We start from the raw sequence: 14761 nt of genomic DNA, 5'->3' as shown, positions 1-14761 counted from the left end.
GGAAACAGTAAGCAAGTATGAAAAATGAAGAAAAGAAGGATATGCTTGTCAAGGATATGTAATTATGTCACCATAGTTGTTTGATCTCTTTATGGATAAGGAGGTGAAGAGCAGGTTTAGTGTGTGCTTGGGGTTGGGGACATGGGAGTGAATCATTTGCAGTTTATAAATGATATGGCTCTGGTGGCAGACTCCAGAGAGAAACTTAAGAAGCTGGTCACATAGTTTTGGGATAGTGTGGAAGGAGAGTCAAGATTGAATGTATAAAGTATTGACATGCAGCATGGAGGTGGGACAGGATGGTTTGAGTAAGTTTGAAGAAAGTGGAGTTCTTTAGGTACCTGGAAGGAGACTTAGCATTAGATGGAATCATGGGGAGGGAGATGGAGCCAAGGTCTTGGGATGCTGTGAGGAGTGTGTTTTAAGGCAAAGATGAGTGTGTTTGAAGGTATATTAGTCCTGACAATTTTGGTTGGATGTGTCTTGGGTCCCAAATGCAAAAGAATAGAAGAGGCTGGATGCATTAGGAATGAAAAGCCTAAAGAGATTATATGTGTAAGGCAGGTTGAGTGAATGATGAATGACAGTGTAAGAGAGAAGTGTGCAGTGCAAGTGCACTATGACTGAGAAAGCTTACCTAGGTATGCTGAAATGGTTTGGGCATATGGAGAGGGTGAGCAAAGAAAGAATGACTAAATGGTTGTGCTTATGAAAAGTGGATGGAGAAAGGGGAATGAAGAGCCCAAGAAGCAGATGGAATGAAGTGAAAGGTGGGTGAGGGATGGAATGAATTAGATCATTGTGGTATATTGGAGTAATGGTAATGAGCTGAACCAAGGCATATGAAGCAGTCAAGATGAACCATGGAATAGTCTATGACTGGGTTTGGCTGTGGATGACATCCTTAGGTGCTTGCAAATGGGGCAGTTTTTTGTTTGTTCCAAAAATTGCCTCAGTATGATGGCTGGACCAGTTATATAATAGCTTTGACCCTCAAATTGCTACAGTAGAAACACCAGTTGATGATGCTTAGTTCACTGCAGTGATTCCATGGGTTCCCACTTTCATTTGAATTCCCATCAGATATTTGATTCCTTTAGTTAACCTTAGATATCACCAGCATTCTGCCATCATAGCTGGAAAAAGTATCATGTCTTAATTAGCCATATGTATCATCATAAAAGATATATGTTCCTCAATATCCCATGCTCTTAGTCCAAATAAAACACCAGCTAATGAAAATGTAGGTAATTTTAGATACAGAGACAAATACTAGTATTATTTCATATATTTTAGTGATATGAAAGCATATGATATATTCAGGAAAACCAGAAAATGTTCTCGAAGCTTGATTGTGGATAGAGGAGCTTGGCGTTATACATGAAGTGAGAGAGTAGATTTGAGCAATTGAATGTCAATTTCTTTGTTTCTAGGACTGCCTCACAGCAAACTAGTACAATAAGAAAGAAAATGATTAATATTATTGAGTTTTTGATAATAACATTGTCATTTATGCAAAATAGATTATTTTGTATTGTAAAGAGTCAACTTTTATAGAAAATGATTTGTGTGTAGTAAGATTAGCTTATACAGTATAAATGAATGCTGGAAAATTATTTGTTTAAGAAGAGATCTATGTAAAATATCACTTTGAAAAGAAATTGTTCTACCTTGGCCACTTTCCCACCTCAGCTTGGTGTATTCAGAACCCTAGCACACTTATGTACATGAAAGTATCCACCTTCTAAAGGATTTTTTTCCTTGTGATTGATATAAATATGTTCTGTGAGGGATTTTTTTTCTCTGTTTGTCTTTATTTTTTCACACACAACTCAAGTCTTTTGGGATTAGTTGCACTATTTAAGGGCTAAACTCTGGAAAGATACATTGCATTTAGTGAAACTATGGTTTGAAAGCAAAAGCGAGGATGGAGTGACATTTTTGGTATGGTTGTATAGTTTCACTGGAATTGGTTGAAGATGACTAAGTAATGTTTATAAACAATGAAATGAATTAATTATTTTAGGTGTGTCAGCTGAATATGGACAAAATATGTTTGGCAGAGCACAGTTGTCACAGAAGTAGTATTGACCTTACCATTAGTAATGACATTAACTGCAAATTATTATATTTGATACTCAGAAAACTCCATCAGTGTAAATGGCCTGGAAGATATGAAAGATTGATCACTAGTACTTCATTACATCCACCACCTGCAATTGAAAAACTTGTAAATCTTCATTACTCTTTAAGCTTTCACTGATCACTTCAAAATGTCGTCATTTTGCCCTCAGGAAACTCTCCAGCTTGCATGTGGAAGATCATGTCATCTCCATGGAGTTGTGTTTTCAGGATTATCATTATCTCTTCCTTCACCGCCATACCCAAGGAACCCTTTCTGTGGGGTTGTTGTTGTGCTTAGGACCACACGTCAAAAGCTCTGGCAATGTGTATGGGGTGTTTATGGGTTGATCACAAAACAATTGAGGAGTAAGTGTTCAGTTTGGAAGCTGCTTTGTGGGAACAAGGGTTTTTGTGGTACACAAATGAGAAGAGTGTAGTTTCAGCTAGGTTTATGTCTCGTTGGGTGGTGTTTAAGATTGGTTTCGGAGGGCTGTTGTTTAGCATTTCTCAGGTCCATTTCAATGTGTATATGTTTTGTCATTGTTGGGTTTGTTGTGGGAGGGAACCTATGGTTATAGGTTGTTGAAGTGCAAAGGAAAGCATAAATTTTATATTTCTTCCTGAGGTTTGTGGATGGTTATAAAGTGGTTTGGATGAGAAGGGTTTAGTACTATCACAAAGAACTTAGTACTGAGATGTTGAGACGAGATTATATTGGAATTAATTGTATTCTAATTATGTGATGTAATTTTGCATAGTTATTGTTGCTTGGGTAGTGTCAGGATGCTCTGATGTGATTGTGAGGTCATGTCTCGTAGGAAGAGACAGTTGGAAGGAGAACTGCTTCTTGGAGAACTCTAATGAAATCTCTCTGAGTGACAGCATGCTTTTGTGTAAACATAAAAGACAAGAACATTAATTTGAATGCCTGATTGTAAAAGTGAAAGTAACGATGCAGAAATAATATTGTAAGGTTGTGTGATTCATGTGTTACTGCAGTGCTTGTATCATATGAATGTAAAAATTTAGTTCAAGACTACTGTACTTCATAAAATGATGATGTAGAAAAATATGCAGGTAAGAAAAATGGTATCCTGTTTTTCTCTAGTGGTTGTAATAGATGTTGCAATATAACAGTGTGCCACCATGACAGTAAGTTGTCATTGAACTACACACCATTGTATAGGTTGTTTTACTCAGTTCTTTCAATTTATTGCAAAACAGAAAAGCTGAAATGACAGATAGAAGAGTGATTTATACATGAATTTGTATGCATGATATGTTAATAGGAATTGTTTTTGTGTGCCTTTGGTGATTCTTAATGAATTTTATTCATAATTTTCCTGTATAAGTATGCTGCAGTTCATGACAGGATGATGAATGTAGTTATAAGTACTTATAGACAATGATATAGATTGAAGTCAAAAGAAAAGATTGCCACTGGAGATCTTGTTTCCCTCAGGTGGCAAGCATTCCAAGGAACCACCGACTGGGCTGCAGTGTGCGTATTCCTGGGATCTCGTACAGGAAGATCATCAAAGCTGACGATGACTTTTTAGTGGATACATACAGTAAGATCTTCAACTTAACTTTTAAAGTTTATACTGATTCTGTGTATGCACAGTTCCTACTTAATTTAAGTTCTGTAGTACCTATTTTCATTATCCAAATTTTAAACTGCTTGTCTGGTTCATATGGCTTTGGAATATCACCAGACATTATACTTCATAGATTTTAATGATTAGAGTATAGTCTTTGTAATTCTGTACTGGTCTAGATTATATTTTATGAGGAAAGAAAGCATGTTTTGAACCCATGATGGTATTTTTTTTCAGAGGGAAAGCCAGTAAGTAAGACACATGAGAAAAAGCTGTTCGCTTTGGGATCATAGACATAACTCTCATGATATAGTGTGGTTTATTATGAACTAGCCCAAAAGACAGGTTTGTCTTGGACATCACTTTGTTAGCCACTGTCCCACTGTTTTCTCTGTGAATCCAAAGCCATAAGCTATTCATGTGAATGACTTCAGCTTATTTCTGCAAAATTACAAACTTCACTCAGTGAATGAAAAAAGTAAAGAGGGGACGTAAAATGAATGCATGGGAATGCTTGCCTGCTGGTTGTCAGTGTAAGAAGAATAGCTTTTCACGAGTTCAGAATTTATTTTCTTCGTAACTGGATGTAGCCAGTGAGCAAGGGAAATGGGAACATACCCAGAGGAAGGATAATGGCAAGTTTCTAAACCAAAGATATGGAGTGATAGACTGTGGTCAAAGAAGGGATGTTTGTCAGAATCCTCTCAAACAAAAAACCGCAATTTTTTTGTCTTTGGTGTACAATAGTGGTATCAGGCAACTCAGATATAGTAAACAAGCATAAGATGAAGGCAAGCGAGTATGAATATGTACATGTATATATATGTATATAGCTGTGTATGCATATGTATATATGTTTGTATATGTGTCTATGTTGATATGTGTGTTTATGCATTTATGGTCATATATGCATATATGTGTCTATGTGAGTGGATGGGCCTTTCTTTCCCTGTTTCCTGGCACTGCCTCACTGACATGGGAAACGGTAATCAAGTATAATGAAATAGATATGAAATATAAATCAGACCAGAAATGACAAATTGGTATAAAAGCTATTTGAATATATTACAAATAAACCAAAAACCTTTTGAGTTTGTCATCATCATACATCAGGAACTTGACCTATTATGGAACTGATTTGATGAAGGGTAAAATATATTTTTGAACCACAGTATGAATGTTATAGTAATAAGTAAATAAAGAATCATTGAAAGATATAGATAGCTGCAATTAAATTTTTTTTGATGTCAGAGTAGATATTATGAAACACATTTTACGTTATATACTTGTACACTTTGGCTTCAGACAAAAGCACAGCATCTAATGAAGTGTGTCTCCAACAGTTGATTCAGCAGGTTGCCCAAGCCTGAATTTGGACCATACACCAGACTTAGCGGTGGAAATCCAGGATGCCACCTACACCTGCCGCAATAATGTCCTGCCCAATGATAGAGGTGGAACAGCTGTTGCAAGGTTAAGGTCAGTCGTTTGGTCACATTTAATAAGATACAATCGTATTTCAAAGCTCAGTGGAATATACAGTTATGATCTTTACTTTATAGGGAATATATTTTTTGTTCAGACTACAGAAATTGTATGATAGCTGTCATAGCAAACTTATACACTTTTACATTTATAGGCATTGCAGATTACAGTTTTACTTAACTTACCATCATAGCTTTCACAAGAACAAAAACACTATTAAAATAATAAACTACCAAGGATGCAATCTTGTACCAGTAGTCAACACAAGATTCACAACTTTAGTTTTACCTTCCATATTCACAATACAAGCTACGGGTGAGGATGTACAAGATATATAGTTGTAGTTTGTTTCAAATTGATTAATGAGTCACATCGTAATTACCCTTATGAGGTAGTTTCGTTTATTAGCCAGTTCATTTTTGTTTGTTTTGTTTTTGTTTATAGTACATCCATATTCCACATCTCTTTCTCACTTTTCAATAATTTGAAAGTTAAAATCACTAGGCCAGATGATAGTTGGCTCGAGCTTATACAACAGAAATGTGGAATTTTGATAAATTGGTTACATTATTGCTCTGAAGAATGGAAATTCAAGATGCATAATTATGAAATTGTCATTGAAGTAGCAAAGAAAGTGATGGATGAAGTGTTGAGTTCGTAAGGAAATCTGTTAAAAATGAACATGGCAAGAAGCCCACGCCACCCATGACCATTAGTTTAAGAATGACATTTAGAAAATAAATTTTTACACTGAATATTAGTGTATTCAGTTCTAAAAGCTTTTTCTTTTCTTGTTTTCAGTTGCCCAGAGGGTCATGCTGCTGTATTCCCTGATGGCTCAATAGAGGTGGGCTGGGACATGGAGCTCAGCTGTCAGGAAAATGATATGGGTTGGCGCACGTTCAGTAGCAAGGATCAGCCAGTCCTGGGCAAGCTTATTGACCTCCAAGAACTACCTTACTGTAGTAAGTCAAGGCAGGGTGTTCTGATTAAAGCTTTTAAATGGAACACTTCTTCATTTTGCCATTTTTTGTTATAAAGTAGACAAGGGTGGAAGTGATAACAGGTAGTGATGAAGTGAGGAGATGGAGTGAGTATTTTGAAGGTTTGTTAAATGTGTTTGATGATAGAGTGTCAGATGTAAGGTGTTTTGGCAGGGTGGTGTGCAGAGTGAGAGAGTCAGAGGGAGTGGTTTGGTGAAGGGAGAAGAGGTGGTGAAAGCCTTGTGGAAGATAAAATCCAGCAAGACAGCTGGGTTGGATGGTATTGCAGTTGAATTTATTAAGAAAGCTTACTGTTGTTGATTGGTTGGTAAGGATATTCCCTGTGTGTATGGATCATGGTGAGGTGCCTGAGGATTGGCAGATGCATGTATAGTGCCATTGTACTAAAGCAAAGAGGATAAAGATGAGTGTTTAAACTACAGAGGCATAAGTTTCTTGAGTATTCCTGGAAAATTGTATGGGAGGGTATCATATTGGGGAAGAACAGTGTGATTTGAGAAGTGGTACAGGATGTGGGGATCAGGTGTTTGCTTTGAAGAATGTGTGTAAGGAATACTTTAGAGAAACAGATGGATTTGTATATGTCATTTATGGATCTGGAGGAGGCATATGACAGGGTGGATAGAAATGCTTTGTAGAAGATCTGAAGAGTAAATGGTGTGGGAGGTAAGCTGCTAGAAGCAGTGAGAAGTTTTTATCAAGGGTGTAAGGCACGTGTAGGAGTGGGAAGAGAGGAGAGTGGTTGGTTCCCAGTGAAGACTGGTCTGCAGCAGGGGTGTGTGATGTCCCTATGGTTTAATTTGTTTATGGAGGGGGGTGGTTAGAGAGGCAAATGCAAGAGTTTTGGAGAGAGGGGTGAGTATGCAGTCCGTTGAGGATGAGAGGGCCTGGAAAGTCAGTTGTTGTTTGCCAATGTTTCACCTCCAATAGCTGATTCAAGTGAGAAATTGCAGAAGTTGGTGATTGAGTTTGGAAAATTGTGTGAAAGGAGAAAATTGTAAATGTGAATAAGAGCAAGGTTATTAGATTTAATAGGGTTGAGGGACGGGTTAATTGGGATGTAAGTTTGAATGGAGAGAAATTGGAGGAAGTGAAGTGTTTTAGATATCTGGGAGTGGACTTAGCAGTGAATGGAACCATGGAAGTGGAAGTGAGTCACAGGTTTGGGGAGAGGGCAAAGGTTTTAGGAATGATGAAGAATGTGTGGAAGGAAAGAACTTTATTGGAAATGAAATGTTTGAGGACAGTATGTGGTGTGAGGGGATTTGATCGAGTAAGTAATGAAAGGGTAAGAGAAATGTGTGGAAATAAAAAGAGTGTGGTTGAGAGAGGAGAAGAGGGTGTGTTGAAATGATTTGGATATATGGAGAGAGTGAGTGAAGAAAGATTGACCCCCTTTCGGCGACTACGACATACGGGAAATATGTGGGAAGTATTCTTTCTCCCCTATACATATCCCTGGGATAGGGAAAAAAAAATACTTCCCTGTATTCCCTGCGTGTTGTAAAAGGTGACTAGAAGAGGTGTTACTGGACCCTGCAAGCATGAGGTTACACATTGGTTGAAAAGCTGTATCAATGGGAATATAGTCTCATTAAGGAACATCTCATTCCTAAGAAGTCCTTATTTCCTTGCAACTGGAAGTAGCACAGCTTTGGATTGCTGGAGCCTCTGAAAAAAAAAAAATCTTGGTTGGCACCAGAAGTCTTTCATAGAAAGAACTGGGATGATTGTAAAAAAATGAATATATTTATCTTGACACTCATATTCAATATCTTTCTTGCAGAGCCTGGTGTGTTCAATATAGCGATTAGGGGTGGTGCTGATTCGTTCTTAATCTCCTCAACGTTATTGCTGTTAGTTATAATATTTAAACTTTGACACATTGTCAGCGGAAGAAAATTGTGAATTACTTACTTCAGGTTAGTGGTATGGTATTCCTCAAATCCAAAAGAAATACTGTGGGCACTATTAGTGTATATTTGTTAGGAACTACATAATGTTTGTTCTCACTACTAACATACTTAGCATTTCTCTAAATTTAGACACTGTATTTGATGTTGATGGATGGTACTGTTATTCTCTCTACTTTCTGTGAAATGCATACAAGGAAATTAAGTGTATAAGTGTGGAATGAGTTTGAATGAAAACAAAATTTTTTATAATTAATTATGAAAGCGATAAGATATCATTGGCTGCATGAGGTTTGAAGGTAAGTTCGCATGGTTCACTGATAATGTTAAGATGAATACAGCACCATCACTGCACAAAGGAGGCAGCTTAGCCATGTTTGATAAATTTGCTGTTTTACGTCAAGTAAATACAGAAATGCCATTCATATGTAAGTTTAAAGTACTTAATGCTGCAGTGAGTTCATCACTGTTATACAGATCAGAAGTATGGTTAACATTTGGGCTATTTAGACTATATAATAAGTTGATTAAATGTTTACTTAGAGATGGAGAAATACAAGCATGAATTTAAGTTCTGTTGAATCAGGGATACCACCAGTACAATATTTGATCTTGAAGAACAAATGTTTTCTGGAGTTGAGGCTTCAAAATAATAATGTTGAAGAGCCTTTCTATGTTTTATATGATTTATGTTAAAGGGAAAGTAGTCCAGCTTTTAGATTTATGAGGATTCTAACTAACAAGTGATCTACTGAGTACAATAAGGAATACAGTTGTCAACACGCTAGACTCTGCAGCAGAATATGTAGCACATAGATCTAAGTTAATCCCTGACTTAGCAACTCATGATATACATAAATTCTAGTAAGAAGTTTATATCCAGCTACTGGTGTAGATCATTCACAAGATTAAGACTGATGTCACATGAAATGAGATTTGAAACATGATGATGGAGTTGTACATTAAAATTAGGTTGTGCTCATGTGATGGGCACAAAGTGCCATTTAATTGATGGATATCAATTATTTTGGTATGTTGAGTTTTTCCTCTCTTAATGACCTTTAGTCTGAGAGAGACCATCATGGTGCTTTGTGTAAATATATTATGAAGTGTTACGTATATACAAGTAATCATGTAAGAAGTGATATAACCCTGCATGTACTTTATTGTTGCCTTTTTTTTTTTTTTGAGATGTACTATATAATACATTAACATATGAGCTGTTATTTATTTATTGATGTATATGTTGCAGCCCAATATAATTTGCAATTGTGTATTTTTCTGGACTAAACAGGAATGTGTAGATTTAGTCATATGCTGTTTAGTAATATTTTTTTGGCAGTTAGCTAAGTAGGAGTTAGTTTTCCACTGACCTCTGTATTCCTTATGAAATCTGGCTAGAACTTTTATTTTACCTATATTTTTTTGATTTGGGATGATTTCAGCATTTTTTTAATATAATGAGTTTAGCTGTGGACACCACCCATCTATACACTACTAAGGCTGATTTGGCATATCATAAGACCCGTCATGCTCATGATGAATGCACATCTACTGCTTGATCACCTTGCTCTCTCCCTCTTTTTTTATTTTTAAAGGCTCCAGTCACAGACAAAAATCCACATCAAGGTTGGGCCGTAATTGAAATATAGAGTATTAAGAAAGAAAAACAAAAGACAAGGGAAAGTATTTAGAAATTTTGTAGAAAGCAAAAAACCTTTAGAAATGTTGCAGATCATAGCTATTGGGAAAGGCATGTGTAGGTAGAGAGTTCCAAAGCTTCAGGTTCAGTGTGTAGGGAAAGAAACGTTATCAAAACGACCCATCCTTGAGTTGCCAATGGCCACACAGTAATCATCAGACACAGCAGCTTGCCGAGTATTGCATGGTCTAGCTAGTGGTGGGGGCATACAAGCAGCCAGCTCTCCTGAGCAGAATCCAAAGTAATTCCTATAGATTAGGGAAAATGAACCAAAATTGCAGTGTAGGGCAAGGAGGTCAATTTGGAAGTTAGCCTGGGACAATTTATAAGGGAGACTGCTTTCAACTCTGTCAGTTAAGGATGCAGAGCTAGAACCACCCCTAATCTGATAGCAGTACTCCATACAAGGACGAATCAATCCCTTGTATAAGCAGTACTCCATACAATGACAAACCGATCCCTTGTATAAACGGAGTAACTGTTCAGAAGCTTAGACATCAAAACAGGACACCCAGTTTCCTGGAAGCAGACTTTAGCTGTCCTCCTAACGTGGGGTTTTCAAGAAAGAGTAGATGTTACATTGATACCATGAGTCAAGAGGTGGAATTGCAGAACCATCAAAGGTGAGACAGGAGTTGAGAAGTTTTGGTAGAGAGATGGGTAGAAACTGGGTTTTGAAGGCATTAAACTTAGCTAGATTTCGTGTACCTTGTCCTTGTTTATTGAGGAAGCTGTGTCAAGATGAGATGCAGATCGAATGAGAGAAGAAGGAGCAGAATTGAATGAAGTAGATAAATGCAATGTTGAGTCTTCAGCATGTAAGTGCATTTGATTATTTGTGGAGGAGAGATCATAGTAAGAACAGAAAAAGTGTAGGGGACTGGACAGAACCTTCAGGGACACAGCTTTTGATGGAGAAAGGGGGAAGACTGATCCATCAACAATCACGGAGATAGATCAGTCAAAGAGGAAGCTAGATATGAAGGAGCAGATTGATGGAAGGTAGCCAAAACAGAGGAGCTTAAAGATGAGACCCCAGTGCCACACTCTGTCAAAGGCTTTGGATGTGTTAAGGGCACTTACACATGACTCTCCAGAATCTTTCAGGGATGATGACCAGTCATTAGTAAGATAGGAAGGAATAGCACTAGTGGATCTTGCCATAAGGAAGTCATACTAGTGATCAGAGAGAAGAGAGTTTTTAGGAGTCTTAGGATATGGGAGGTGAGGAGGGTTTCAAAAACAATAGAGGGGTCAGGATGGTCATCCTTCTTAGGGATGGCACACTCTCCAGGGCTTGTGGTCCCAGCTATTGGATGTCATCAGCTTCCTGATTGCTATGGGAGCCCCATACAAGATAGAAGGGACTCTTGTGAAAGGTGGGTAAAAAATATATGGGTTCTGGGGAATAGGAGCCTGAACATAAGAGGGAGAGATGTGCATAGGACAGTGAATAGGACTAATGCAGTATATGACGGCAGTATCCTGTCAGCAGGCTGAATCTTTGCATAAGTTGAGTAAATCAAGTAATAGCAGTCTGTGGGTCTTGACTATATTGTATAGGACAGCCATACACTTGGGTGTAAAGGAAGCCTATGTTAGGTTATTCATTAAACTGCATCATTAATGCAGGAGAAACAGTTTAGATACTGGAAAAAAAGCTAGAACTCTATGGTAGTAGATACATTCTTCCTCAGTTCTGTATGTTCTCTGTGATACCATACCCCTTCTAAGGTTGATATATGGTGCACCTTGTCATTTTACCATTTAAGATTGTCTGCACTTAATATACCATCCATCTCTAATGATTTCTGGCTGGTTACTGAAAAAATATGCAGCATCGTTTTTTTTACGTTTTTTTAGTCTTGTATTTACCACATTGCAGATAGTGGATACTAATATACAGTAATAAAAAACAAAATATTTTATTCAGTTCTGTACAAATGCTGTGAACTGTTAGCAGTGATTATCTTCACAGAGAAAAAACTTGTAAAATCAGCAATATTCCAATAGAACACAGTTCAGATTTAGGATTGGAACTTCATACAAAAGTGAAGGGAATAGCAATGAAAGTTTTTTAGGTGACTGCCCTATTTGTGCATTTTTGTAAATAAAACAGCATGCAGTTATTAAGTATTATGCATTTTATATCAGTACTATCTATGATTTTCTCTAATAAAAGTCATGAAATACCAATCTGCAGTAAAGACTGTTTCTGTCATATGTATACTACAAGTAAGTGAAATAATTGAATGTTCTTTTCTGTGCTACTTTAGGAATAAGAAACAAGTTTCATTAATAATTTAAGAAAGTAAGACCAAGGCACATAACCTAGAAATACTGATATACAAGTTATATAATATAGCAAAAGATAATCATATATACAAAGAAACTTAAGAGATCAACACTCGACTTCAATAACCGAGTGTCAGTTTTCAAAGTACTGACAAGATCTTACTGTACACCACAAAACTACAATAAAAAAAAGTACAGATTACCATAAAACTACAAAAAGTATGTAATAAGGTAAAATAAATAACAAGTAATACCTTTCTTTTCATGAGCTAGAGAAGTACAGTACATATTTTAACTGAGGTTGATCCATCAATTGGATACAGTAACTAAGTTTTTCTCTGTTTAACCAAGTAATGAAATACAAAAAGGTGTACACTTCCTCTGGGAGTACTGCAATATGGTCATGTGGTGAAAAATAACTACTGTAGTTATTTCAACAATAGGAACACCAGTATAAAATATGAAAATTATAATACAAATAATTTAAGAAATTTTCTCATAAAAAATAACAGGGTGAACTTCACAAATACTCTCACAATATATCCTGCTAAACTAGCCACTTGCATATGTTCTTCAAAAGACACACACGTACATATACATAATATAACCTCCACAACCCTAATAGGAGAATCATGCGAGTGAAAATTTCATGTATTTTTCTTTAAAAAGTACCAATCATCCTTGTATAAAAATTACCTCAAGTATCACTATTTTCAAATCATGAAAATATACATATAATGTATAACAAATTATATCTGAAGAAACCTATCACTTTCTCCCAGTACAATAAGCACGACTAGTTTGTAACATCCTCCCTATCCACAAATTCTCAACCCTCCCTTCTAACTCCTTATTGCCATCCCACCATATCCTGACTTCAAGAAGCCAATAACGCTAAGTTGTGCCTGGACTGAGACTCAAAATCATGTGACTGGGATTAATATTTTTCATAAAATAAAAACATCTCTACTAAAACTCATTCATAACTTACATTCACTCACAGAATTATGACATTCTCTGAAAAAATACTTTGGATATTTCTTTTTAGGTTAAAAGATGAAGGGCTAAGATGACCAAATGTATGCTTGAAAAAGTAATCTTTAAATGTAAATAACATTCACTGACTGGCTTATCTATTTTGGTAGCATTCTCATTGAATTTGACTATTAGGAACTTTATACATATAGGGGGTATATGAAAATACAGACATGCCGCCCACTCAATTTCACCATCAGAAACCTGACAAAACCTTAATACGCTTGAAGGACCCTTTATTATAAATCACATTTAAGATTTCCATGTTATTATATCTCCTAAATAAGCAACTAACGAGTAATGAAAGATAAATATGAATATGAATACAAGGATGTAACATCCTCCGAGATGAATGTGAACATATGTGAAGTCCATTTATGATAATGAATTCATGGAAGAACTAACCCTCTCACAGTCAAATATGTGAAATATAAAAAATTTTGCAGCACAGTATGACTGATGCTTGCATTCCAAACATTTTACACTATCCCTGATAAAGATCACAAGGTGATGAAATACCTTTGCTCAACTTGTGGTTCAGTTGATCTTGGACCAGATACATGAAAATGATATTGCACTAAATACTAATGATCCCATTTGATGATAAGCTACTGCTCACTCTGTAACTGGACTTGTGAGAGAGATATTCAACTACATACGAATAATACCAGTTTCTTTATGCATGGTGCCACCTCAGCATTTCCTTACTAATTTTGGAATCAGTTTAAAAAGAATGACTAAATAAATAATTACTCCTTTAAAACCTGTTTGCTCTTCCTGTGAGAAAACAAGGAAAAAGAAGAATGTTGGATTAAATTTTGAAAGTCTAGATGTGCACTACCTGTTCTGATAACATTTGAAAAATAATTCTGTATCTTCCATTTCCAAAAATAAGGCTGGTGTTGTTAATATCAGATTATGATACAAGTGCACTAAAGAGAAATTATTAACGGGTGATAATCTGATGCATGATTATATAAAATTAGCACCAGATAATACAGACTATAGTGGCAAAGACAAAAAAAATGCTGAGGCAGTCACTGGAGGTGAAATTTGATAGTGATGGTAATACAGGGGAATTCTCTTCACCAACACCAAGTCCTATGGTGACCATGTTCCTCTAACAAGTTTTGAACATCACAGAGCATAAGTTTATATACTGTAGACAGGTTGGCAGATAATACTGTATTTCTATTAAACAGAAATATATCTTGCACACAAATACAAGCATTTTGTGCAGCTACAGCCAAACGAACAATAACCTATCTGCTCTGTAAAAATGGAATTTAAAACAGAAGAAACCACACCAGGTATGAGGTGCTGGGAGTATTAGCGAGTGTCCCCTGCAGAGTATCACAGCAGCAGGTGGTGGTTTACATGAAGGCAACCTTGAATATTAGCATGAGCAGAGCAGAGATGCCAGCTGTGAGAGGTACTGTTACCACCCATGCTATCACAATATTCCTGTTGAGGAAGGAAGGGATCTTAGCATAACACTCGGCATATTTCACATAATGATAATATTTTTATGTGAATAATTTTCTTGGGGTAAAAAAGATGTAAAATGAATATAACATGATTATTAAAGTTCATACAATGATCACA

General features: G+C 36.3%; 2 protein-coding genes across 14 annotated transcripts in view; one reads left to right on the top strand and one right to left on the bottom strand.

Annotated features, from left to right (window-relative positions):
* Positions 1 to 12022, top strand: part of LOC139752759 (uncharacterized) — a 57790-nt gene extending 45768 nt beyond the window's left edge. For all 4 annotated transcript variants that reach the window (XM_071668653.1, XM_071668652.1, XM_071668654.1 and 1 more), the window contains exons 6-9: positions 3587 to 3695; positions 5066 to 5201; positions 6009 to 6172; positions 7998 to 12022. In XM_071668653.1, the coding sequence (XP_071524754.1) occupies positions 3587 to 3695; positions 5066 to 5201; positions 6009 to 6172; positions 7998 to 8092 (504 nt within the window). In that variant the 3' untranslated portion in view covers positions 8093 to 12022. The remainder of the gene's footprint in view (positions 1 to 3586; positions 3696 to 5065; positions 5202 to 6008; positions 6173 to 7997) is intronic.
* NaPi-III (Na[+]-dependent inorganic phosphate cotransporter type III) overlaps positions 11736 to 14761 on the bottom strand; it is a 319898-nt gene continuing 316872 nt past the window's right edge. For all 10 annotated transcript variants that reach the window (XM_071668644.1, XM_071668646.1, XM_071668648.1 and 7 more), the window contains one exon: positions 11736 to 14620. In XM_071668644.1, the coding sequence (XP_071524745.1) occupies positions 14530 to 14620 (91 nt within the window). In that variant the 3' untranslated portion in view covers positions 11736 to 14529. The remainder of the gene's footprint in view (positions 14621 to 14761) is intronic.

This window comes from Panulirus ornatus, chromosome 13, assembly GCF_036320965.1.
Source record: "Panulirus ornatus isolate Po-2019 chromosome 13, ASM3632096v1, whole genome shotgun sequence".
NCBI classification, from domain to species: domain Eukaryota; kingdom Metazoa; phylum Arthropoda; class Malacostraca; order Decapoda; family Palinuridae; genus Panulirus; species Panulirus ornatus.
This window is presented reverse-complemented; position numbering and strand designations above follow the sequence as displayed.